Below are 27269 nucleotides of genomic sequence, written 5' to 3'. Positions count from 1 at the left end.
CAAACATCAGTTTGTTCTCTGTATCTGTGAGACTGTTACTGTTTGTGTACGTGTTTGTTTTGCTTTTTAGAATCCACATATAAGTGAAATCATGTATTACTTGTCTTCCTGTCTTATTTCACTTACAATACTCTTTAGATCCATTCATGTTGTCATAAATGGGAAGATTTCATTTTTTTATGGCTAACATTTCTATGTATGTTTGTGTGTGCGTATCAAGTCTTCTCTGTCCATTCATCTAGATGGACACTTAAGTTGCTTCCATATCTTGGCTATTATAAATAATACTGCAATAAACATAGGGGTGCATATATCTTTTCAAATTGGTGTTTTTGTATTTTGGGGGGTAAAAACCCAGTTGTGCAATTGCTAGATTGTAAGGTAGTTCTATTTTTAACTTTTTGAAGAACCTCTATACTGTTTTCCACAGTGGCTGCACCAATTTGCATTACCACCAACAGTGCAAGAGGGTTCCTTTTTCTCTACATCCTCACCAACACTTGTTGTTTCTTGTGTTTTTGGTTTCAGTCGTTCTGACAGGTATAAGGTGATATCTCATTGTAGTTTTTTTTTAAAATGTTTATTTATTTAGTTTAAGACGGTGGGGGGGAGCTTGAGTTGGGGAGGGGCAGAGAGAGACGGAGAGAGAATCCCAAGCAGGCTCCATGTTGCCAGAGGACAGCCCAACGTGGGGCTCAATGTCATGAACCATGAGATCATGACTGGAGCCAAAACCGACTGAGCCACCCAAGCAACCCATCATTGTAGTCTTGATTTGTGTTTCCCTGATGATGAGTGATGTCGAGCATCTTTTCATGTGTCCCTTGGCCATCTGTACATCTTCTTTGGAGAAATGTCTGTTCATGTCTTCTGCCTATTTTTTAATTGGATTATTTGCAGTGTGGGTGTTGAGTTGTACAAGTTCTTTATATTTATTTTGGATATCCCCTTACTGGATGTATCATTTACAAATATCCTCTACCATTCAGGAGGTTGCCTTTTTGTTTTGTTAATTGTTTCCTTTGCTGTGCAGAAACTTATTTGTTTCAATGTAGTCCCAATAACTTATTTTTGCTTTTGTTTTACTTGGCTGAGAAGACATCCAGAAAAAAGTTGCTAGGGCCAATCTCCATGAGGTTATTGTTTATGTTTTCCTTTGGGAGTTTTATGGTTTGAGGTCTTACTTTTATTTAGGTCTTTAATACGTTTTATTTTTGTATTAAGAAAATATTTAAGAAAGTGATACGGTTTCATTCTTTTGCATGTAGCTATGCAGTTTTCCCATCATTAAGGAGACCGTCTTGGGGCATCTGGTTGGCTCAGTCAGTTAAGCATCTAACTCTGGATTTCAGCTCAGGTCATGATCTCACAGTTCGTGAGATCAAGCCTCATGTAGGATACTGTGCCGACAGCGTGGAGCTTGCTTGGGATTCTCTCTCCCTCTCTCTTTGCCCTTTTCCCACCCTCTCTCTCTCTTTCAAAATAAACATTTACAGAAAAAAGAGAGACAGTCTTTTCCTCATTGCATATTCTTGCCTCCTCTGTCATAGATCAACTGACCATATAACCATGACTTTATTTCTGTACTCTCTATCCTCTTCCATTGGTCTATGTATCTGTTTCTGTGCCTGTACACACTGTTTGATTACTAAAACTTTGTGGTATAGCTTGAAGTCTGGAATTGTGATACATCCAGCTTTGCTCTTCTTTCTCAAGATTGCTCAACCCTGCTATTCAGGGTCTTTAGTAGTTCCATACAAATTTGAGGATTATTTGTCCTAATTCTGGGAAAAATACTTTGACACCTTGTTTGGGATTGCACTGAATCGCTAGACTGCTTTGGGTAGTATGGGCATTTTAACAATATTAATTTTTCCAATCCATGAGCATGATATATCCTCCCATTCATTTATGTTATTTCCAATTTCTTTCATCCATGTCTTAAAGTCTCCAGAGTATAGGTCTTTTACCTCCTTCATTAAATTTATTCCTAGGTATTTCATTCTATTTGATGCAATTATATTTGTATCATTATATTTTCATTCTATTTGATGCAATTTATTCCTAGGTATTTCATTCTATTTGATGCAATGGGATTATTTTCTTAATTTCTCTTTCTGATACTTTATTAGTCTATACGGACACAACAGATTTCTGTAATTTTATATCCTGCAACATTACTGAATTCATTTATTAATTCTGGTTGTTTTTTGGTGGTGTCTTTAGGGTCTTCTATGTATTGTATCATGTCATCTGCAAAAAGTGACAGTTTTGCTTCTTCCCTACCAATTTGGATGCTTTTTGTTTCTTTTTCTTGTCTGACTGCTGTGGTTAGGACTTCCAGTACTATGTTGAATAAAGTGGTGAGAGTAAACATCTTTGTCTTGTTACTGATATTAGGGAAAAAGCTTTCACTTTTTCCCCACTGAGTATGACGTCAGCTGTGGGTGTGTCATGTTGGTCTATATTATGTTGAGGTGTAATCCGTCTTAACCCACTTTGTTGAGAATTTTTATCATAAACAGATGCTGAATTTTATCAAATATTTTTTCTGCATCTATTGAGATGATCGTATGGTTTGTCATCTTCATTTTTTAAATGTGGTGTATCATGTAGATTGATTTGTGGATAATGAACCATCCTTGCATGCCCAGAGTAAATCCCACTTGATCATGGTGAATGACCTTTTTCATGTGCTGTTGAAACTAGTTTGCTAATACTTTGTCAAGGATTTTTACATCTATATTCATCAGAGATACTGGCCCATAGTTTTCTATTTTTTATAGTATCTTTTTCTGGGTTGGTATCAAGGTAATGCTGGCCTTATAGAAATGAATTTGGAAGTTTTCCTTCCTCTTGTATTTTTCGGAATAGTTTGAGGACAGGCATTAATCCTTCTTTAAACGTTCGGTAGCATTCACTTGTGAATCGATCTAGTTGTGGACTTGTGTTTGTTGGAAGTTTTATACTTACTCATTCAATTTTGTTACTAGTAATTGGTCTATTCAGATTTTCTATTTCTTCCTAATTCAGTCTTATAAGATTATATGTTTCTAGAAATTTATCCCTTTGTTCTAAGTTGTCCAATTTGTTGGCATATAATTTTTCATAGTAGTCTTTTATATTCCTCCATATTTCTGTGGTGTCAGTTGCTACTTCTCTTTCATTTCTAGTTTTGAGTCCTATCTTTTTTCTTGATGAGTCTGGCTAAAGGTTTATCAATTTTATGTTTTTAACAGACCAGCTCTTGGTTTTGTTGATCTCTCTTACTTTTTTTTTTTAGTCTCTCATTTATTTCTGTTCTGATCTTTATCATTTTCTCCCTTCTACTAACTTTTTAAAAATAGTTTCTAGCATTTCTAGGAATGGACGTAACAATAGAAAGCTGATGGATATGTTCAGTCTGTCTACTTGAGCTGGAAATTCTATACTCTTTTTTGAAAGTTTCCAGTTTAAGTAAAACACAGCTACAACTTTATAAATTAACTCACTCCTTACATTCCTTACTCTTTTTCATACTAAAAATATTAAACATCTAAGAGGCAAGAGAGAAAAAAACCCTTCAAGTGACTCATTTTGACATACCTGACTGTGTAGTTTTGCTCTGGGATTTATTAGAAATAGGCGTTTCCAGCAATTTTGCCATTGTAGCAAGTTTGCTAGCAGCATTCATAATCTTTTTCTCAGCCCTGTGGGGAATTCCAGAATATTAAATTAATAATAGTTTAAAGGAAAAAATGAGTTTCCTTAGCCCCAGGATTTCTGTTTTCCTATTAGTTCTGCCAATATTTAGGGTAGTACAGACATAAGCCTCTCTTAACCCCTAATGGCTGATCATGTAGAAATAGTTAATTTTGTGGTTAAGGAAAATGTTTAGAAAATGACAACATGATGTCTTGGTAGGCTCAGGACACGCTATTTGTTTAGACTGAACTTACCCTTCCTGTTTTCCATTATCCTGCAAAATCTGTTGGAGGCAAGTCAAGTAATACTTGCGCATCTTTCGGGCAGTTTCTTGACGTTCTCGCAATACCTCTGCTTTTACCATTTCCGCAGCTCTTTCTTTACTCTCTTGAATATAACGAAGCATATCACCTAGAGGGGAGGTGGGGTAGGGAGTTGGTGTGAGACAGGAATCCCCACAAAAATGCAAGTTTACTATCAGTTTTTCACAAATAGGGGAGGCAAACTTCAGATCAGTTTTCTGGGAGATGAAGTGACTAGAGGTATAAACATTATACTTTTCCACAATCATTAAAATGGAATGTTTCAGATCACTATTTTGGGAGACTCAGAGGAGAAATAATCTACAAGTCCTTTTAGAATGAAGATAGCCACATATGGTAAGGAAATAGCATATTCCCTAGGAAAACTCTGTCATATTCTAAAACACTAAGGCAAGAAAATAAATATTAGATACAGAAACTTACACATTTCAATTATGTATAACGTGTCTGATTAAGAGAGGAAAAATAAATACACAAAAAGGGTGAGGAATAAAGGAGGGAAGAACCAGACACAGAAGGACAGAAGGAGGCAATATGAACCAGAGAGACTCAGATTCCTATCACTTATGCTCTGAAAAATCCATTTTTCAATATTATTCATTCTTTAGGCAGCAGTTAAAAGTATCTAAGTAAATATAATGCTACAATCCGTGAGAGATATGTATAAAATGCCAGGGAGAAGGATGAGACTTATATCACCTTCTGGAATTTACATTTAAAAATAATTCACTGCTTGCAAGTTTTCTTTTTAATATTGGATTGAGACTACCATTACTTAAGGTTAACATTTTTTTTTTTTTTATTAAATCTAGGGCTACATCCTACCTCTAGAATATATCACCATTCCTATTATATTAAAGATTCAATTCATAGAGGAATTTCCCTCAATATCAGTAAGCTCTTCCTGAAGATTAGACGCTCTATGCAAAAAATACTAACTGAAAGGCTCTTTCTCATTATTTGAAGTGGGACAAATTAAAATGGAATATATGTCAACACAAAACCTCCAACCAATGTCTAAAATATTAAACAAATACATATACATACAAGTTAGCACATGAGTATGAAAAAAAAACACTTAAAATTTCACTTCCCAACTGATACAATTGTTAATAAAAAGTTGCTTTGTTTGTATTTGTAGTAATATGGCCTCTGTTGGCACTGGCAACAACTGAGAAGCAAATTCTCTTTATTGACACTAAGTGGGCTTTTCCAAACATCCAAACATGATGCTGATGATCTACCAATTACATCTGGAACTTAAGACCTTTCCCATTCATTCTGTTAAAAATAAATGCAATTTGGGGGCATCTGGGTGGCTCAGTCAGTTGAGCATCTGACTTTGGCTCAGGTCATGATCTCACAGTTTGTGGGTTTGAGCCCCGCATCGGGCTCTGTGCTGACAGCTCAGAGCCTGGAGCCTACTTTGGAGTCTGTGTCTCCTGCTCTCTCTGCCCCTCTCCCACTCGTGCTCTGTCTCTCAAAAATGAATAAACATTAAAAAACATTTTTAAAAAATAAACGCAATTTTAAGAGGTAAACATACAGTTCTCCTGTATCAACACTGGTTACTGTTCTGGGACATACATGGAATCTATGCAATATTGTTTGTAATTAAAAACCAGGAGATGTTCTACCGAGAAAACATAAACGAGAGAAATGCTCTGCCAGGTATGCTGCATCACCTCTTACTGCAAAGGACTTGATGAACAAATTTATATGTATTATTTAATCCACTATAAAAATAATGACAAACAACAGAACAATGCCTAACTAGTATGGTCTTTACAAAGACAAATATAATATGATCTCACTCATACGTGGAATTTGAGAAACTCAACAGATGAACATAGGGGAAGGGAAGAAAAAATAAGATAAAAACAGAGAGGGAGGCCAAACATTGAGACTCTTAAATACAGAGAACAAACTGAAGGTTGCTGGAGGGGGGAGTAGATGGGGTGGGGGTGGGTTAAATGGGTGATGGGCATTAAGGAAGGCACTTTTTGGGATGAGCACTGGGTGTCAGTTTTAAGAGATGAATCACTGGGTTCTACTCCTGAAGCCAAGACTACACTATATGTTAACTAGCTTGAATATAAATTAAAATAATAATAACACTGGCACTGAACAATATAAAATTAAAAAAAAAAAGTTTACAGTAGAAAGTAATACTTGCTAATTTAAAACTCACATGACATTTTGTTTTATTTAAGTTTTAAGATTATGAAATTTTTAGTTTGACATTAGTGCCCAAAAAAGGAACAGGATAATTAATAATAATTAATGATGTAAAATAACTCTACCCTCATGTCACTTCCAAAAGATATTGGGCAAAATTACCCATTGCTGCATAATTTAGAAAAGGAGTCACTAATCTCTTCTAAAAGCAGGTAAGATCTCAGAACAAAATAATTTGGAAAATTCCCCCAAATTACTAGTACTAGTGAGTAAAAAAATGGTTCAGACAACCTTAAAATCCTGCGACTCCCCTTAGGAACTTACGCTTAATTTTTTTTACAGCTTTAATGTACTGTCCACGAAGTTCCTCCAAGGCCTTCCCACTGCACAGCAGGCAAGCATTTTCAATGGCCCCTTCTGACAATGACCTAAAAATGAACCAAATATTGCAAACAGAGATTTTAAGTAAAAATATCTATATATTCCAATAACATCCAATTGAGATGTGCTAAAAAAATCATATATGAGGTCTTTATTATATAGTTATTTAAAATAAAAGAAAAACGGAAACAAATGTTATGGTTACTTAAATAAATCATGATAAATCCACATGATGAAAATATATGCAGCAACTGAAAAGCATATTATGGGAGGATATTTTATGACATATGGAAATGTTTATCTTAGGACATTCGGTTAATAAAAGGTTACAAAACAGCTTCCATAATAATCTCTATTTTTAAAACATGCACATATGTGTACAAGGGGTTTAAATGATATAAAACAAGAGGCTGACAGAGGGTATCTGCTGAGAATAGGGTTTTGGAAGATTTTCTTTTTTTATACTTCTTGCTATATAACAATGACAAGTTTTATATTCTTGGTATGATATTAATATAATTTATATAAAAAATTAAACATACTTAGAAATAAACAATTTCTTTAAAATAGTATAAGTCTGGGGCACCTGGGTGGCTCAGTCAGTTAAGCCTCCGACTTCAGCTCAGGTCATCATCTCACGGTTCATGAGTTCGGGCCCCACATCAGGCTCTGTGCTGACAGCTCAGAGCCTGGAGCCTGCTTCGGATTCTGTGCCTCCCTCTCTCTCTCTGCCTCTTCCCCGCTCATTCTCTCTCTCTCTCTCTCTCTCTTAAAAGTAAATATTTTTTAAAAAGTAATAATAAAATAAATAAAATGAAATAAAAATGGGACTGTATTATAAATATTGTTCTATAACCTGTTTTTTAAATTTAATAATATATTTTGGATATCTTTTTAAATAAATCATTCTTGGGGCATCTGGGTGGCTCAGTCGGTTGAGCGTCCTCCGACTTCGGCTCAGGTCATGATCTCGCGGTTTGTGAGTTCGAGCGCCGCGTTAGGCTCTGTGCTGACAGCTCAGAGCCTGGAGCCTGCTTCGGATTCTGTGTCTCCCTGCCTCTCTGCCCCTTCCCTGCTCATGCTGTCTCCCAAAAACAAATAAATGTTAAAAAAAAAAAAAGTTTTTTTTTTAATGGTAAAAGTCTACCTTGGTGGTGTTCTGCAAAGTGCTCTCAGTTCTTCCAATTTACTCTTCATGTCATTGTTTTCTTCTATTAGTTCTTCAACAACTTTATTATTCTCTTCTAAAAAGGAAAGTTAATAGTGGTCAATTAACCTTTTTTTCTTCAATCTTCCTTTCCCTTAAGTTCCCAGAGCAAATGTTTGTAGAGAAGATTGTGGGAATTCCAGCTGCTCCCCACATCACTCATTCCCTGATGAATCCTAATGTCACCACTCCCTGTTCTGGCTCCTCAGTGCTTGAAATCTGGATTCCACCCTCATCTTGCCTGGGTCACACACTGCCCTGGAATAGGTTTCCAACCGTTTCAGATGCATCTGTTTTGTTTCCCAGCTACACTGAAGCCCCCTAGAAACATACCAGGTCTTGTAATTTCACAATCCTTATGCTCCTATACATGAGCATTGAACAAGCACTTCTAAACAAAATAAAAAGAAAGTTGAGCTTAAGTAGGTGCCACTTTCACAATTAATGTAAGATTTTCAATTCTTTAAACTTTTAAAAAGAGGATGAGAGGAAACCGATGGAGTCCACATGGAACGGAGAACAAAACATAAATTTCTGAGTGAGAGAGACATGGGTTTAAATCCTACCTCTGCTCCTTACCAGTTAAATGAGCTTAGGCAAATTACTTAAATTTTCTGAACCTGAGTTTTTTTCATATGGAAAATGGAGATAGTATTACCTACTTTGAAGATAATAGAAATAAAATAAGTGCATCTTATATAAAGCCTGGCAATACCAATGTCTAATAGATATGAACACGGCACGCCATGTTTCCTGCCATGCTCCTCTCTCAACACACCCTGTCAATTGAGTAATAAAGTGCTCTATTTCTCCTAGCGATTGACATAACTTGTATGTTTTTAAATCACTTCCTCTTACTCCACCACTTTTCAATAAATGCTACCAACACCATGGAAAGTGGAATTTAAGAAACTGAAAAGAAGCAACCATAGTAGCAAAAACATTATCAACTAATAGATTTACATTAAGACAAACACTGAAATCAAACTATCAAGTGACTTAAATTTTGACCCCCAACCCCTTTTATTAGTCCATTGTTTTGAGCTAAGTACCAACTTCTTGGATTATTTCTAAGTCTATAAATTATAGAAGATAGCCTCAAAAAGCACTATGTGGAATAACTAGGATCACAACATACAGTGCTAAACATTATTTATGAATAATAATCTTATCCAGCTGCCTTTGTCATTTTACTAGGTAAAACAAATATTCTTAACTTTCATCAAATTTCACAAGAGCTCCTTAACTCTCCTGGCTTCTACCAAAGACCTAAGCCATCACCATAGGAATTACAGTTGTTAAAATTTTTATCTCAAAATTCTTAAAATCCATTCTTGCCTTAAAGGTAATTATTATCTATCTCTAACAGACTTGGTAAGCAGTAGGCGGAAGCAAAGCGGATGGCTTCTCTTAGTCAACAGTATTCACAGAGCGTGCTATGTTGCCAGGTACTGTGCTAAGTGCTGGGCCAGGACTTGATCCTTGTCACCATCAAGGCTACCCTCCAAAGGACAATACAGACAAAAATTAATTACAAGGATGATGTGATAAACGTTAGAAAAATCATAGATGCCGTGGGTAATGTCTAACAGAAAAAAGCTAACTAGTTAAGTCTGGGGTGGTGAGGAAAGCCTCCCTGAGGAACCAGTGTACTGGGGAGAGAGGAGTAGGAGTTAGCCCGGCAATGTGATCAGGATGGAAAGACAGATGTTTTGGTAAAGGGAGATGAAAACAGATGAGAGAGAAAAGAGATAATGAGAGAATAAGGTGGCTGGGGCAAGATGAGACTAAGGGGCTGGCAGATGCTGAATCATAAAAGGCCTCTTAAACAATGTTAAATAAAATGTTTGTACTTCCTACTGAGGACCAGATGAGCCATGGAAGGACTTCAAACAAAAGAGCTGCATGATTCAATCTATTTTTTTAAAAGGTCACTCTTGGGGCCCCTGGGTGGCTCAGTAGGTTAAGTGTCCAACTTCAGCTCAGGTCATGACCTCACAGTTCGTGGGTTCAAGCCCCGCATCGGGCTCTGTGCTGACAGCTCGGAGCCTGGAGCCTGCTTCGGATTCTGTGTCCTCCTCTCTCTCTCTGCCCCTCCTCTGCTCACGCTCTGTCTCTCGCTTCTCAAAAATAAATAAACTTTAAAAAAAAAAAAAAAAAAAAAGGATACTATTGCTGTCTAATGGGGAATGGATTAGAGGAAGCAGAGCCAGAAAGTGACTGCCATCCAGGTGAACAATAGAGTTGAAATGTAGAAATAAAGTGAACCTATCCACCTGGTCTTTTCTGGATGACACAATTATTTGGGACCCCTGCATTCAATCCTTCATTCATGTAAACATTTATTATCATCTGACATGTAATAGGCATCCTGACTACAATGATGAAGATACAACATATTTCTTATCCTCAGGGAACATACAGGTTGGAAAAGGGTATCAGGCAAGTAACCAAAACAATTAAATACTGAATGGAAATAGACGAGGAGCTAAGTGCTATGGGGCCACACAGAAGTGGCCCACCTCACCCAGACTAGAAAAAATCAAGAAGGGCTCTGCAGATAAGGCATCCTCCCAGTTGAATCCTAGAGGATGAGGAAGAGTTAGGCCAAAATGAGAGTGAAAGGGTAAAGTGTAGGAAAGAGTGACAACATTGTATGTGGGGTCCAGCAGTAAAATTCCTGACCAGCAGGGCAATCTGAATATTTCGCATGTACAGAGTATAGAGCACAGGAATATAAGTGACTAGCACAAGGTGAGAAGGAGCAACCTCAGAAGCCCAGTAGCCTCCCTTCTTCAGAAGGGCAAGAGAAGATGGCAGACAATTGTCCTTTCGGACAATTTCCCTGACAACACTGTGAAGGATGCCCACATGTCTCTGTGCACGACTTTCCCCTCTGTCTAGAATGACGTCCTCTTTGGCAAACGTCTTCATCTTTCAAGGCTTAATCAGCCTTCCTTAACTCTAATAGGAGGAAGAGTTAATTAACATCCTTTCTCCCAAGTTTACATAAACATACCACCAGGAGCACTCAGTACTGCAATTACTTATTAATCTGCTTTTAGTTCTCTTCACTTGATGATAAGCTTCTTGAAGGAAGGAAAGAGTCTTATACATCTATATCAGAACTGGAGTTCTGTCTGATGCATTCACCGCTGTGTCCCTAGTACCTAGAACAATGCCTGACGCATATTGGGCATTCAGTATCTATTCAGCCCAAAAAGGAAGAAAGGAATGTGACCTTTTAATCAGAGCTCCAATTTTCCTCTTTGTAGTTCAGTAATAACAATTTGGTTAGTAAAAATAAGGTCCAAATTAGTTTACCTTAATCCTCAGAGAATCGGTGCCTGCGTTAACTAAAACGTCACATTTGAATATTTCAAGGATCAGTGAGATTTATGCCAGTAGTAGTGCTACTTTGAATGCTAACCTCCAATTTTTTCCACTACAGCTTTGTACTTCCTTTCTAAATGCTGAAGATGCCTACAGCATTTCTCCAGTTTTCTTTTCAGATCTTGACATTCCTGCTTTGCCTTTTCAAGTTCTTGGAAGCAGTGTCCACAGCATGAATCCTTAATTTCAAGGATCTTTTTCTTATCTGTAAAAATTAAATGATAGCAAACTTTTATATCAATTTGGACTAAGAACTAAAAAAGAAAGGAAGGGAGGAAGGAAGGAAGGAAGGAAGGAGGGGAGGAAGGAAACCAGGTGACGGGACTGAAGGTGACAGTGTAACTGAAAAGAACATCATGCTTAAGAGAGAGAGACCTGGGTCTAAATCTTCTTTATTTACTGGCAGTGTACCTCTGAGTATATTATATAACCTGAGACTTAGTTTTTTATTATGTAAAATTAAATCATACCATCTGTTTTAAAAATTGCTATTAAACATAATGCTCAACTCTTAGTATTGAATACCATTTCCCATGACAAGGAACCAAGGATCTTCAAGGATCCAGGAACTCCAGTACTCGGACAAGGTATATACAAGACGAATGCCAGAAAGAAATTCCTGAAAAACACAGGCATGTCACAAGAACATAGAAGCCAGTTTGAAAGGGCTCCACTAGCTGAATATGGGACAATTTGAATTTTTTTTTAATGTTTATTTATTTTTGACAGAGAGAGAGAGAGACAGAGCATGAGTGGGGGAGGGGCAGAGAGAGAGGAAGACGCAGAATCCGAAGCAGGCTCCAAGCTCTGAGCTGTCAGCACAGAGCCCGACGCGGGGCTCGAATTCACAGACCGCGAGATCATGAACTGAGCCGAAGTCTGACGCTCAATTGACTGAGCCACCCAGGTGCCCCTGAATATGGGACAATTTGAACACTAAGTATACTAATGAATTATAAAATACTTTCAAAAAAATAGGAATTCATGAGTCATACCAATAATTCCATAATGGAATGGATGGATAGATGGTTAAGTAGGTTAAGCTGGTAAGTAAGGAGGTAGGTAGGTGGATTGATGGGCAGACTGGTAAGTGAACAAAAAGACAAATAAATAACTATATAAACTAGCAGGAGGATGCACAATTATTACATGCCAAGTTCCAACTTGGTTAAAGTAGAGGGAAGTCTAGAGCTAGAAAACTCATAATTTTGCAACCACCACAGTAAAGACTGGATCAGACAAGCATCATCAATGATTGCTAAACATAAGGCAAAGTTTTAATGAAAAGGACATTTTCATGGTCTTAGACGTGTCTCCACACAGATTGCTTATTAGTTATTGGGGTGGGGGAACCCAGTAACTATACAGTGAAGAAACTATACACTTTGACCAGGTGCTCAAAAGAACTTCACCAATAAAAGACAAATGGACACTGGGCACCTCCACATGTGATAATACATCACCTATGCAGTGCATCAGCCAAGGAAACACAACCTGAACCTAATTATGAAGAGACATCAGAAAAACTCAAAATGAGGAAAGTTCCAAAAAACTGAGGGGTGGGGTGGAGCACTGGGGAAAGGGAGAGTAAGTCTTTCAAAAACGTCAATGTCAGAAAAGCCAAAAAGAGCCTGTGGAAATATTCTAGACTAAAAGACACTAAAAAGACATGACATGGAGGGATAATACCTGACCCTGGACAGATTTTTGTACTGTAGAGAGAAAAATAATGAAAGCCACTACTGGGTCAGTCAACAAAATTAGTGGGTCAGTTGACAAAATTAGACAAAATCCGAACAGGTTGACACAATATTTTCATTGAATGTTAAATTTACTACATGTTTTGAAAATACACAATTATTTAGGGGTAAAAGGGCACAATATGTAGAACATCTTCAAATGGTTCAGGAAAAAAAATGAAATGTTCGCATACACACACACACACACACACACACACACACACAGAAGAGCACAAAATAGTGTCAAACATTATCAACATATGTATCTAGGTAAAGGGTATGTGAGTGCTATTTGCAACTATTTTTACGTTGTGACTTTTCTGTAAATTTAAAATTGTCTCCAAATGAAAAAAAGATGTAAAACTGTCAGGAGGACAGGGCACCCAGGTGGCTCAGTTGGTTAAGTGTCCGACTCTTGATTTCGGCTCAGGTCATGATCTCACGGTTCATGAGCTCGAGCCCTGCATCAGGTTGCACGCTGACAGTGCAGAGCCTGCTTACGATCCTCTCTCTCCCCCTCTCTCTGCCCCTCCTGCACTCACATGTGCGCGCATACTCTCTCTTGCTCTCTCCAAGTAAGTTTTTAAAAAAATAAAAATAAAACTGCCAGGATGTATACGTTTATAAAAATTGTGTGGCACAGTACCTGGCACAGGTCAGCATGTAGTAAATAACAGCTATTGCTATTAGTAATACAAAGAATTCTTAAAATTAAATAACACACAAAAATGATACAAAAAATAGATTACTATTACCGCAATTGATATAATTAAGTAGGAACACAAACACAAACTGACACAGGGTCAAATGTTGATGTAAAATCATTGGTCCAACAAAATTATTCTTAGCTCTTTTCTGACTTAGTTTCATTTAAATGGTGCCATTTATGTCCATGAACATCAAAGAATTCATAAAGCATCACATTGGTGCCATACAAGGCATTTATATTTTTAATTTAAGATACTGTTGTAAAACTGGAAACCAGACAAACGACCATTGACAACAGAATAAATTGTAGTATGTTCACAGAATGGAATACTACACAGCAATATAAATAAACTAGAGCTACATGCATTAACACAGACAAATCTCAGAAGCTTGATATTAAGTGGAAAAAAGCAAGTTACAAAGACTACAATAAATAGTAAACCATTTTTATAATGTTAAAAGACAAAACAACAACTTTTTCAGGATACTTACCTTTGGTCACAACATAAAGAAAAGCAAGAGAATAGTTTTTAAAAATCAAAATATTTGTTACCTTGGATTGTAAGGAAGTTACAGGGATGGGATTGTGGTCAAACAGACAGGGATCTTCAATGGTACTGGTGATATTCTAGCTCTTAAGCCAAATGGGTGGGTTCCTGGTTGCTAGGCTTCATAACTTGCATGCACATCACATATTTTCTTTGCATGTATAAAGTATTTCATAATATTGAACTTACTTAAAAAAAATGATAAGATATTAGGAGGCTATGACCAAACAGTTAACAATGGTGGTAGTCCTCTCTAATGAATTTGTTAATGTGTTTGTTTTTAGGGAACAAAGACTAAAGAAAATCTTTTGTAGTCTGATTGTCTTAAGTAAAAATTAATTTCTTTCACACTGATAGGACTTCCCAAAGCCAAATAATATCTAAAACTTGTTTCTACCCATTTTATAAAATGTTTAAGAATTCTCTGGTTTTTCTAAATATAACAACAGACACACAATCACACTGAAAAGAAACAAAATACAAATTACAAATTAAGGATGTATTCCCATACACCTAATTAACAATAAGATGTTCTCAACCACCTAGAACCTAGAAAGGAAAAAGGGTCTATGGACGATGAGGAAAATAACAGTCAACTGACTTCTTAGGAAAGGCAGAAATCCTCTACAATTCTGGTAACATTACCTACTAAATTAAAAACTGTGGAAACTAAGTTCATTGACCCAGTACATATGAATTGTTCTGGTAATTCTTAGTTCTTTTCCAGGTTGCAATGGAGACAGCAGGTAAGAAACAGAGTGGGTGTGTGTAGGTGGAGGGAAGGAGCAGGCTACAAGATCTCATTATCTTAAAAAGGAATGGAGCGAATAAAGGGTATGTCAGTTCCTGACTCAAAATTCTCAGTGATGAGGCAATGTAAGCTCAATCAGTATTCCTTAGTGAGCTCTGAATAGGTCAGGGGGGTACAGTACAAAATTCATTCTCATAATAAACTCTAAGTCATCATGGAAACGTTAAACTCTTAATCTACCAAACATTCAAGGAACACAAACTATGTGCCATTCACTCTGCCATGTATTGGAGAGGAAGAGACAAAACATTACTCCTACACTCAAGAAATTCACAAATAAATCAGAAAACACCTCTTCAGAAAGATTTCCATTAAAAAATGGTTGAAATAAGCTTCAATAATTTGAACAAAAAGGTCTCAGTTATTTGCCAATTCTTTAATGTGAAACCCGTGATTTCTCAATAAAGCCAGAGAATAAAAACATGACTATTCTATTAAAATTCTCATTATTCTCCTTATAATAAGAACTACTTAGGAACGGAGGGAAGACCATGAAAAGATAGAATTAAAAGGGTCTAAAGTGGCCTTGTTTCCCAAATGCAAAATTAAATCTAGGGAGAAGACACAGATTAGGTAGGAGTAGTATCACCCACTTGTTCACTCAAAAAAGCTATACACATCTTTGATTTCCTTGTATTCTTAAAGTAACCCTCTGGAACTGTGATTACGAATGTTACGGAGACCAGTAGGAATAAAATCCCATTACCAGCTTCTGCTTCTGTTTCTTGCAAGGCCAAGGACTGAGCGCAGTGTCCAAAAGTAGGTGCAGGAAGGATTGCCAGGACTCCAGGGTCTCCTCTGCCAGTGACCTCTGTGTCGGGATCCTTAGAGGTCCTGGCCAAATTTTTCTGAAAGAGATGATCTTCCTAGTTAATGCCATGTAAAAATCTTCAAGCAATTCTCTATTTAGAATGCTAATATTAAAAATATAAAAAGGTAACACTGCCTGAAAAAAACTCTTACCTAAACTATCACCAGTACTTTTCTTAGGGTGTTACACGAATATTGTCATTACTATGAATTAGTCTGCTGTGGCCATAGTTTTCAAATTAGACCATTATCTGACAGAGGACTGGTGGGCCGACTAGGAGACAGATAGGAGATATAGTTTTTGTTTGCATATATGTGAGTTTAAGATATTTTAATAGTTTATGTGATCAAATCACAGGACATACTAAATCCTAAAGGAACAGAGCAGGTGATCTTGAGTAAGCTACCTTGTCTAATTACCTAAAATACACCATACATGCTTGACCCTTCAAGCCTTGATTCTGATCAGAAGAAACTTATTTAACTGACTGTTAGGAAACCTACCTACGATATATGACAGAAGCAGAGGTGAGTAGTTACAGAGAAAATGTGAACACCAAGAGGCAATGACGCTGAGGCCAGAAGGAGTAATAAAAGTTGAACCCTAAGGTAGACAGTGTTTCCAGTTTCTGCTCATAACTGGAGAAAAGCCAAGATGACAGAAAACGCAGGAACACCAACCTTCTGGTCTTAATTCTAACTTGACTTTGATGGTAAGAAAAGACAGAACACACATCCTTAAACTTGTATGAAAATTCTGTTCCAATTGGTATTTCTCTTTTCTCTTTTCCATTATGACCTGTTATATTAATGTATCCCGATAAGGCATTCATTTTCTTGGAAATACATTTTTAATTCATTGTATCCTCTCCATTTTAAGAAACTTTTGATCATCTTAGTTATTTTAATGAGGATCTGTTTTATATTTATTGATCATTTTTTCCCATTTTAATTTGTATAAGCAGTTCTAAAAATGACAAATTTTACCAATTACAATTCACAGTTCTTCATATTTATGGCACCCATATTGCAAACTTATCACCATTGCCTAAAATCATCGCTCTACCTCAAGGTCCTGAGCTGAGTTAGCTCTCAAACAGCAGAAGATCAAGAATTCTTTGGTGACTAATGCCAGAGTGGGCATTTCAAAGCCTACTATTCCCTTTCCCCAGGAATAGAATCTGAACCCACCCAACAAAGACTGCAAAAGTCTAAGTTCTTAGCCAAATTATGTGACTCTGTCCCTACATGTGAACTACATTAAGTCATATAGATGACCTTGACACTGCTTGCACAATCATAAGCCATCTACAGAGACCCCAGGATTGATTATATACTAATAGTAGAAGAAAGCTGTCATATTTTCCTGATTTTTACAGCAGAGATGATCTTTTCAGGAAAGCAAACTTGAAAGCATATAACATGATTTCCCCACCACTGTTCATGCTTAAAACCTGCTGTAGGTAGTTCTGATCTTAATTATTTTTTCCAAAAACTTTCAGTAAAGTAGTATAAGCATTATTCATGGGAAGTGATCTTGCCCAGTTATTTTTACATTGAAAGCAACTCTTAACTAGTAACATCTTTGTGAAATCATGAATAACAGTATCTACTTGGGGGACTGGGGTGGAGTAGACTAATCATTTGGGTAAGCTATGGCTGTAAAATTCTGTACTATCTCAAATCTAGGATGTGGAAAGGCCTAGCTTCTTTTTCAGACAAGCAACTATAGTATATGAGGTACACAGGTAACAGACTAGTTATCCTCAAGTGTGGGGATTAGAACTCAGATTTTTTTTTTCCCCAGCTTATAACACATTCCAATAAGTATTAATACCAAATGTTCAATCCTGGCCTTGAAAATCTTTAATCATGATATCTTAATGAAACTTAACTCTTACGTCTCTTCATTCAGACAAACCTTATAATATTGGGAATGTTTTCTACCTCTAATTCCAAATGTTGAAATCGGCTAAACACAATACCTACGATATTATTCTAGATTTTTCATCCATACCTCATTTCTTTAATCATAAGCTAGGAAGACTTTGGTTTTATCAGATCTTCCACAGAAACTAAAAGCTGGTGTCAGAGACTACTTAGACAACTAAAAGAATACAATTCACTCATGCCACACACACATAGATAGTACACCAAGTAAACTGGCTTCAGAGTATCGTGTGAGTGAGCCATACCTCTGACTGCTTATTTCTACATCTTTTTTTGTACTTGGTTGGCATCTTTTGCCTTTGTGACATAAATTCCTTGAGGGTAAGAAATATGCTTCCAAACTCTTTAGAAGCTCTTAAGAAACTCTAGTTTAATACGATGCATATTTCTTGAAGTGGTCATGCCCAAAAAACAAAAATAGGAATGAGAGTTATTCAGTTTCTCAAAGCTCAGGCCCTTACAAAGAACAGCATATATTTTTTAGGAAAAAGATGTCTAGAGTCTAAAAGCTCTGCCTCATATTTGTGGCACTATGAAGAAGCAAAGTTTTTTTGGCAAAAAGAAATGAAATCCTTTGGATTTCCTACAAAAAGTTGTTAAGCCACTGGTAAAAACACAAGTTTTATGTCTATTAGACTGTAAAATGAAGAAAGGAAAAAATAACCATAGGCAACTGCTACAATCATCTCTGATGCTTATTAAGAGCTCTTTCCACTTATCAGGAACATACCTTTTCCCATTCTGAGCCGGTATTTTCTGTAGCTAGGGAGAGGATATCTTGAAATGCTTTCTGTATGCAGGCCTTTAGTTTTTCAAAATATTGCACAGACACCCATTTTGAAGAACAAGTCGACACGAGTTCCAAAAGTTGCTGGTTCTCTGAAGCACCGACATGCTCCTTCTGGGTGTCCTTTAAGAGAAATTCGAGTACAGTTAGGATGTCTTCCTCATACTGATAGATTTCCAGTTGGATCCGCCTGGCTTCCTGCGTAGCCCATTCTCTACGACTCTGGTCTAGACATGCTTGCAATTCCATCTCCTTCTGAAGAAGGAGTTCAGTTTTTTGTTTCACAAAGTCTTCTTTAGCTGCCGCAAGCACCTCGTCAATTTTATTTCGATGATCATCTAAAAATTGCCGGTAATCTTCCTCATTTTGTTCTTGAATTCTGTGGATTTCTTCTTGCTTTTTTTTGTTCCATTCACTCCGGGCTTTCGCCAACTCAGCCCTGACAACCACAGGGACTTCCTCGCTCTTTAACTCAAGCTCTCTCTGAAGAGAATGAATCTTCTCTTCCAGTTCCCTCCTAGGTATTCCATTTTTGTTCATGTTTTCAAGCTCACTTTTCCATTTCTCTTTAGCTTCAGAAATAGCAAATGATATCTAAAAGGCAGAACAATGTACATTTAAAATTCTTTATGATCTCCCCATAACTATTTGGGATAAGACATTGTTCCTAAAATATACTATACTCAAAGATCCTCTCCATTTTAGATCACCTAGTATTTTAGGTCATATGGTATTTTAAAAACATCAGCTTCTTGGGGGTGCCCGGGTGGTTCAGTTAAGTGTCCAACTCTTGGTTTGGGCTCAGGTCATGAGCTCATGGTTTCTGAGTTTGAGCCCCCACATAGGGCTCTATGCTGGCAGTGAGGAGTCTGCCTGGGATTCTCTCTGTCTCTCTCTCCCTCTCTCTCTCAAAATAATTAAAGAAACTTACAAAATAAATAAGTAAAAGACATCCATTTCTTGATGGAGAACTAGAAATTCAAACTGACTCCAAAAAATTATAATTAGACAATTATCCAAAATTAATTTTAGGGGAAAAATTCATATTAGTTTTACACAGACAGAGCCTCAAATTTTACCTAAGCCCAGGACAAATGAAGTATCTTTTACATGAAGCGATGATATAATAGCTGGAAGCGAAAGCAGCCTCATAAAGAAATCTTACTATTACTTAGAAATATAACACATACCTGCATAACGTGCTGACAAACATAATTGTATTTTAATGGCATCACAGTGGTTAGAGAAGTTCATTAAATGACAATACTAGACAGAAAAAAGTCATTTTTTCACTAATCTAATTGTCTTTTATAACAGAATAACAAGACTCGCAGATCACACACAGTAATAATACATAACCAAAATGTCACAGGGAATCAAAACACCTAGGCTTAACTCTAATCCTACCTTTGACTGCAGCCCAGCAAGGTGCTTAACAGAACAGGCTCTGGGGACAAACTGCTAGAGACAACTTACCAGCTGTGGGACCACAGGCCCATTCCTCAATTCCTTCGAGACTCTGTTTCCTCATCTATAAAATGAGGATAATTATAAAGCTTCCCTGATAGCATTGCATTAGGGTTAAGTGACAAAAGAAAATTCATTTAAGGGACTTGGTCCAGAGCCTGGCAGATAAGGACTCAATAAATATTATATGGTTATTACTTTTGGCTAGATGGCCTTAGAAAAGTCACTTAATCTCTTTCACACTTAATGTCTCTATCTACATAATGAGCAGACTGGATAATGACCTTGAATCCCTTTTATAAATTCAAACAAGTCACAAGGATGTAAGTGTTGAAAGAAGTGGGCATCTCCAAAAGCTTGGCCTGGACAGCGGTGGCTGCTGAAAGTCAGTACTGTATACATATATGCTCTGGATGTTGAGATAGGGTATCTGTCTCCTAAATTTCCAACTATTATATCATCTTAGCAAACACCTTCAACTGTAAAAATTCTAAAACATGTTATACACCTTTATTCAATAAGTGTTCCTGAATAGTTGCACATAAATCCAAATTTTGAACTCTACTTCAAATTTACTAAGGGAACCCACTAAGATGAGCTTTACAAAGGAATGCACAGCAAAATTCTTTCGCTACCAGCGGAATAATTCAGTAGTGATGTGAAACATGCTTAAAGAGTACCTTCAGGGAAAACAGTCTTGTCACAATGGATGCCTGGAGATCATTACCAGGTGACTTGGTGGAGGTGGCAGATCCCATGGAATCGGGAGGACCTGCCCAACCTCACCAAAGGTGTGCATCCTCTCACATGAAGTTGTGGGAGGAGAATTTAACAGCATTAATCAACTCAGTGGCTCCTGATAGTTGCTGCCCAGGAGAATCACCTGACAAGCTTTTAAAAATCCTAATACCCAGGTCATATCCTGCACCAATTAAAACATAAAGCCTGGGGGCTAGGAGTCAAGCAACAGTAATTTTTTTTTTAAGTTTATTTATTTGAGAGAGAGAGAGAGAGAGAGAGAGAGAGAGAGAGAGAGAGAGATAGCATGAGTGGGGGAGGGGCAGAGAGAGAGGGAGACACAGAATGGGAAGCAGGCTCCAGGCTCTGAGCTGTCACCTTGGAGCCTGATACAGGGCTCAAACCCACGAACCTTGAGACTATGACCTGAGCCGAAGTCGGACCCTTAACTGACTGAGCCACCCAGGCACCCCAAGCAACAGTAACTTTTAAAAGATCCTCAAGTTTTTCTAATATGCAGCAAAGTTTAAGAACCACTGAACCAATTGACAACTTCTGGACTCTGGATAACCGGCTTTAAATTTTCACGGAGCTTGATGGATCACTCTAATCTCCCAAGAACACCCCCACCAATGCACTGACACTGGCCCTAGGTCACCTTCTTTGGTTTGGACCAAGGATTCGCAACATGTTAACATTATGTTCTGTGGCTGAATAATTATCTAGAATAGTGCTACTCACACCCAAGTGTGGTCTAAAAACCAGCACTGTCACATCCCCTAGGAACTTGTTAGAAATGCAAATTTCTCAGGATTTACCCCAGACCCACCAAATCAGAATCTCTGGGAATAAATCCCAGGAATCTGCTTTAACAAACCCTCCAGGTGAATCTCATGCCTGATAAAGTTTGAGAAGCAACACACTGTCTTCTCATTCCTGTATTTCTGCATTCACATACATTCAGGTCTTCTATGTTCTTAAGGAAAGATCTCTTGGGGTCCCTGGGCGGCTCAGCTGGTTGAATGTCCAACTCTCGATTTCGGCTCTGGTCATGATCTCAAGGTTGTGAGATAGAACCTCGTGTCAGGTTCTGCACTGAGAGTGGAGCCTGCTTAAGATTCTCTCTTTCCCTCTCTTTCTGCCCCTCCTGACATGCTCACATACTCTGTCTCTCAAAAACATAAAAAACAAAATAAAAACTTAAAAAAAATCTCTTGCCTATTTTCTATATACTAACCAACTTTATTATTCTTCTTGACTTCAGTGCTGAGTCACATGTACATCATATTATTTCCTCTCTCTCCCTCTTAAATTTCCTTTTAAACTATTTCAGCATACTTAAAAAGTATAGAGAATAATGCAGTGAACACCTGTGTACTACCACATAACTTAAGAAAACTGTTACAGTAGATTTATTTATGCTGAATTATTTAAGTATTCCGTGGAATAAGATTATGAATACAACATATGAGTCATTTACAATGTCTGTCACCTATACTATTTTGAAAATGGTTGTCATATTGGGAGAATAGTATACACTTAACACTGCAATCTATTATCTTTTTTGTATTATAATTAAGAAGACATACATATGGCATAAAATAGTATTTTAAGTTTGCTATTTGGACTTCTCATATTTGTACATATTTGTCATATTTGGACATTGTTGGTGTACTTATCCACAGCTCCTTGTTTTCTTATAAATTTGTACTGTTTTTCTTACCACATATTAGTAGTAATGTTTCTTATGTTTAATTCATTTATTTTCCTTTTTTTTTATTATCCTCTCACTTTTTTTATTACAAAAGCAAAAATGTTTTAACTGTATCTCTTATATCCTATTTATCCATCTTTGCTACTACAACTATTGTCCCCAAACTGAGTGATGTTGGTATTCAATTTCTTTCTTCTATGCTTTCATGTAAAAATGTTCAACTTCTTCATCAACTTAGACTTTATTATGATGCAAGCACAGGTAACCTTAATTTTTCCAAAGTGCTATCTGGCTATCCTAAGACCATTTATTATGGAATAATTCCCTATTCCTTTGTTTTGAAACAATTACATTTCTATTCATAGTTGGGCCTATCTCTGAAGTCTGTGTAATACAAAATGAAAAATTCTATTTTTGTGACTCAACACTGAATTGTCGCTTTCCAACATACTCTATTATGTGTTAGGGTTGGACTACTATTTCTTTTCCAGAACATTTAAAAAATTTCTAGTCCTTTCCAAGTAAATTTTAGAATTAGGGTCAAATTTCAAAACCATGTTCAGTTTATTGGCATTTTGATTAGAACTGGTTTACACTAATAAATTGGAAGAATGCAAATGATTATAATATCTTATGTTTCTGGTCAAACAACATGACCTCTCTGGTAAGGAGAGTTGGCTATTTTCCAAGGAGATTTTAAGACTACTGACAAAGCATGGAAAACAAACTCCCAGCATGCAAAAGGATACCATGTAGCTATTAATAAACAGATAAACACCTGTTCTCAATTTCTCCTAAAGATAGGGCAAGACAGAACAGGATTTAATTTCACAGTTAAGGTTACCTTCCTGATTATGAGAGTTTCAAGACCCTAAAATACATTCTTTCTCCCTCAGCATCCTGATGATGAGAACAGATGCCATCAGTCAGGCTCTGAGCTAATGGTTACCATGCATTATTGCATTTAATCCTTCCACAACACGGTGAGGAGATACTGATTCTCGGGACTAAGATGAGACATCAGGAGAGAGGCCCTCCTCAAGCTTTTTTCCAGGAGAGCACTTACCCGTCTTGCCACAGTGATCTCTTGTTGCTCTTCCCACTTCTTCTGTTCTGCTCTTACACGTGCTTTATACTCTGCAAGGTCAGGTAGTTCTTCCAGCCATCGATGACGAGCATTTTGCACAGCTGTTTCTACCTGCAATTGGATATTGCAAGAGTAGGCAGTAAAGTGAGGTATAAAATTTCAGAAAGATCCCATTCGCAATTAGCAACTATGGTTTCATGTGTATTTTACATCATATCGCACTACGTTACACTGACCTCAAGCAGCCCACCTGATCCCAAACAGTAGATTCTAATCCTTCTGTTCTAAACTTCCCATACTGTCCCATGCAAATGCCAGCGCAAAAAGTAGAAATCTATAAATGTTTGATAGCCAATACCATTACTGGAAAGCTTCATACAAAGTACCAATTGCCATTTCCAAGAAATTCCTGTTTATCTTAAGAAAAAGGAGAAGACATGCAGAGAGGCTGCTTGGGGTCAGGGCTGCCCAATCAGTACACCCACCATATCCACAGTCCTCATGCCATACATATAAACACATGAACCCACGCAAGCATGCACCAATATAGCTTAGAGCCTTGTACCAAGCAACTTTTCCTGCTGTCTGTAATGAGTTTGCAACTAAAGAATGAGGGTGATACAGCAATTCAGGCAAACATATAAGACTGGACGAATTATGAGGGTGATCTGTTGGTAAATCTGTCACAGGTTACCACAAGGTCACTTATTAAATAACCTTTCCTTATTTCCTTGTATTGAAATATAAATACACACATACCTATATCCATATAAACATACAAAACTAGAGTTGACATAAGGGGCTGAATTTTTTTGTAAAATGCTAAATACATTTACAGGTAAAACCTAGGGAGTTACAAATATGGGGAAAAGATAAAGCCCCTATAGAAATTTATATTCATCCAAAGGTTATTAATAATATTTCCTTTCTTACTACATGATGCTATTTTTCTTCACAACATCTGTAATTGTATATATACCAGAACAGCACCCTTAAACATGTCTCTTTGTCCACAGAACATTTTCTTAACTCTGTTCAAACCTTAAACATTTCAGGAAATGATTTAACTGACTGAAGATGCCTTTGATACAATTACACAGATTTGCCTATGTTTCCATACTATAAGGATTCCCTCTAAAATCGTGTAGAACAACTTATGGGGGCCTGGGTGGCTCAGCCAGTTGAGCATCCAACGTCAGCTCAGGTCATGATCTCACAGTTTGTGAGTTCAAGCCTCGCATCGGGCTCTGTTGACAGCTTGGAGCCTGGAGCCTGCTTTGGATTCTGTGTCTCCCTCTCTCTGCCCCTCTCATGCTCATGCTCTTTCTCTCTCTCTCAATAATAAGTAAACGTTAAAAAAAATTTTTTTTTAAATCATGTAGAGCAACTTAACAACTAGGCAGAATTCCAAGTATTTATCAAAAGCTGAATACATTTTTTTTTTAAACTTTACTTCAGGTATTTATTATTTTAAGACTGCATAATAAGCATTTTGTTTGTAAATACAAATAAGTAATATTAAGGTCCAGGGACCTCTATGGGACTAAACACCCTGTCAGGTGGTCTGTGAGATCAAAACTATTTTCAAAGTAATATTCACACTTTATTTTTTTCATGCCTATTCCTGCATGTGTAACTAATACAATGGTGTCATGCTATGTGATTTATCACTGCTCTGACAGCCAAAGGCAAGTTTAGTATTCTTGGTTTTTTTTTTTACAGATTTTATTTTCCTAATTTTTTTAAGTGTATTTATTTATTTTGAGAAAAAGAGAGAGAGAAAAAAAAGAGAGTGAGTGGGTGAGCACGAGAGGGACAGAGTGAGAGGGAGAAACAGAACCCCAAGCAGGCTCCGCATGGCCAGCGCATAGCCCGACACTGGGCTCAGACTCATGAACCTTGAGATCATGACCTGAGCCAAACGCTTAACCCACTGAGCCACCCAGGTGCTCCAGTATTCTTGTTTTTTTAAAAGTTCCTTAGATTTATATTTTCCAATACAGTAAATAGATATAACCCACACAGAGAAAAACTCTTCAGAGTCTTGAGTTTTTAAAAGTGTTAAAGGCATCCTGAAGCAAAAAAGTTTTGAGAATCACTATAATAATGTAGATAAAACCAACAAAAACTCTTTATTGCATTAACACAGAGCTATTTCATTAACACAGCTCACTCAGGCTGACATTTCTTGGAAACCAAACAACATGCCCCAGTTAAAAGCAAGCTAGCTTTCTGAGTGCTTCTAAGGGGAGGCAACGGCCCCGCTTTCTGGCAGCGTATGGGATTTACAGACAAAGTCCCGTGTGAGGGGAGTGCCTGCAGATTCAACTCTGTGAGTTGCAGTGCAAATACTGTCTAATATCTCACTTGCTTTAAGTTTGCTTATGTATAACTACTTCAGTGGAGTACGTTCTATAAAGTTAGGTATGAAAGATTCTTAATTGAGATGTGCTTCATCCAGTTATAAAACCGCCACCTTTAACCTCAAGCACCCTAACGCTTAGACCAAACTCAGAGGAGCAAACACTCTGTAAACATAAAGAATACATGGAAAAACTGAGGGGTAACAGCTTTGTGACAGAAATACAGTGGAAGAAACATTTGTAACAACCCAAGAGGTTCTACCCTAGAATGCACAAAATTTTCAAAGTATAAAGTTATGAACAAGTTCAATGGTAGCATTTTACAGGTTTTCATTAATAGGCAGCTCCAATAATTGTACTATAATAAACCTATTACCTGTTTGGCCATATTTTCACAATATTTGAGTTCTAATTCCACCTCGAGTTTCTTCAGGTCCCCACTGACAGCTGTTTCTTTCTCTTGCTCTAAATCTTGCTGGATCTTTCGCTTCTGTTCTTCTATCATGACTGCCATCTCTTTCTTGGAAATAACATCACTGGTGGTTACTTGGTCAGTCTGGCTGCAACCATCTGAGGTCTTCTTTTTCATTGCCTTTATAGTTTGATCCAGCTTAGACTGCCACTCTTTTTCGAGCTGTTGAATAAGTTCTTGTTTGATCTGTTTTCAGAAGAAAAATTGTATGAAAAGAAAAAACACTCAAATAAGCAAAACCCAGAATTAATAGCTAGCCAAAAGAGCAACCACAGCTGTGTCTGAAAACCATCTAGACATTGTTGTAGTAATTACATGAGAGTTAGAAGCTTAGTCAATGAAAATATATTCAAGTAAATCCTGAAAGTTACTGTTGGACCCTAATGTACGTGGCATCAATCACATGGGAGATAGAAGTATACCGCCATAGGTCAGGCTTTCTTGCTCTCAAGATGCAACCTTCTGGAAGCTTTGACATTGCCACTACAAAGGTGGCATGATTTTTTTTTTAAGAGGAAAATTTATACTATTAACATGTATTTTTCCATCAACATCAGGCTTTCCACAAAGCAGGCACTGGGTTAAGTCTAAATAATGAACCTAAAACTGCACGATCTAAAAATAGTTTTACTTACTTGAACACATTAGACTCTTGTTTGTTAGGGTATTAAATTCTACTGAGTCTACTGTGCATTGAAGGAGGGGCATCATTAGAAGGATGTCTTAATGACAACTTTCTGATTTCAACAGGATAGTGGGATGGATCAAAACACAGTCAGTCTGAGGCAAAACTGTGAAACAGCAAAAGTTGCTTTTCTCTGTTCCTGGTTCCCACCTCCTGGGTATCCAGAGTTCTCAGACTGCTTCCCTGGCTACCACAGTCCCAGGCTGCGTTGCTGCATTTGAAAT

The 27269-nt window shown here is 37.2% G+C and overlaps 1 protein-coding gene across 14 annotated transcripts in view; it reads right to left on the bottom strand.

Moving 5' to 3' along the window:
- CEP152 (centrosomal protein 152) overlaps positions 1 to 27269 on the bottom strand; it is a 90721-nt gene that overhangs the window by 3609 nt on the left and 59843 nt on the right. For 12 of the 14 annotated variants that reach the window (XM_027067210.2, XM_053224050.1, XM_027067215.2 and 9 more), the window contains 9 exons: positions 26265 to 26546; positions 23505 to 23636; positions 18463 to 19113; positions 15679 to 15820; positions 11204 to 11371; positions 7714 to 7810; positions 6510 to 6613; positions 3939 to 4095; positions 3586 to 3689 (listed from right to left, as the gene is read on the bottom strand). In XM_027067210.2, coding sequence (XP_026923011.2) covers positions 3586 to 3689; positions 3939 to 4095; positions 6510 to 6613; positions 7714 to 7810; positions 11204 to 11371; positions 15679 to 15820; positions 18463 to 19113; positions 23505 to 23636; positions 26265 to 26546 — 1837 coding nt within the window. The remainder of the gene's footprint in view (positions 1 to 3585; positions 3690 to 3938; positions 4096 to 6509; positions 6614 to 7713; positions 7811 to 11203; positions 11372 to 15678; positions 15821 to 18462; positions 19114 to 23504; positions 23637 to 26264; positions 26547 to 27269) is intronic. The other 2 variants (XM_015063443.3, XM_027067213.2) reach the window with 1 other exon arrangement.

Source organism: Acinonyx jubatus, chromosome B3, assembly GCF_027475565.1.
Source record: "Acinonyx jubatus isolate Ajub_Pintada_27869175 chromosome B3, VMU_Ajub_asm_v1.0, whole genome shotgun sequence".
Taxonomy (NCBI): Eukaryota; Metazoa; Chordata; class Mammalia; order Carnivora; family Felidae; genus Acinonyx; species Acinonyx jubatus.
The sequence above is the reverse complement of the archived record's forward strand: the minus strand, read 5'-3'. Positions and strand labels throughout refer to the sequence as shown.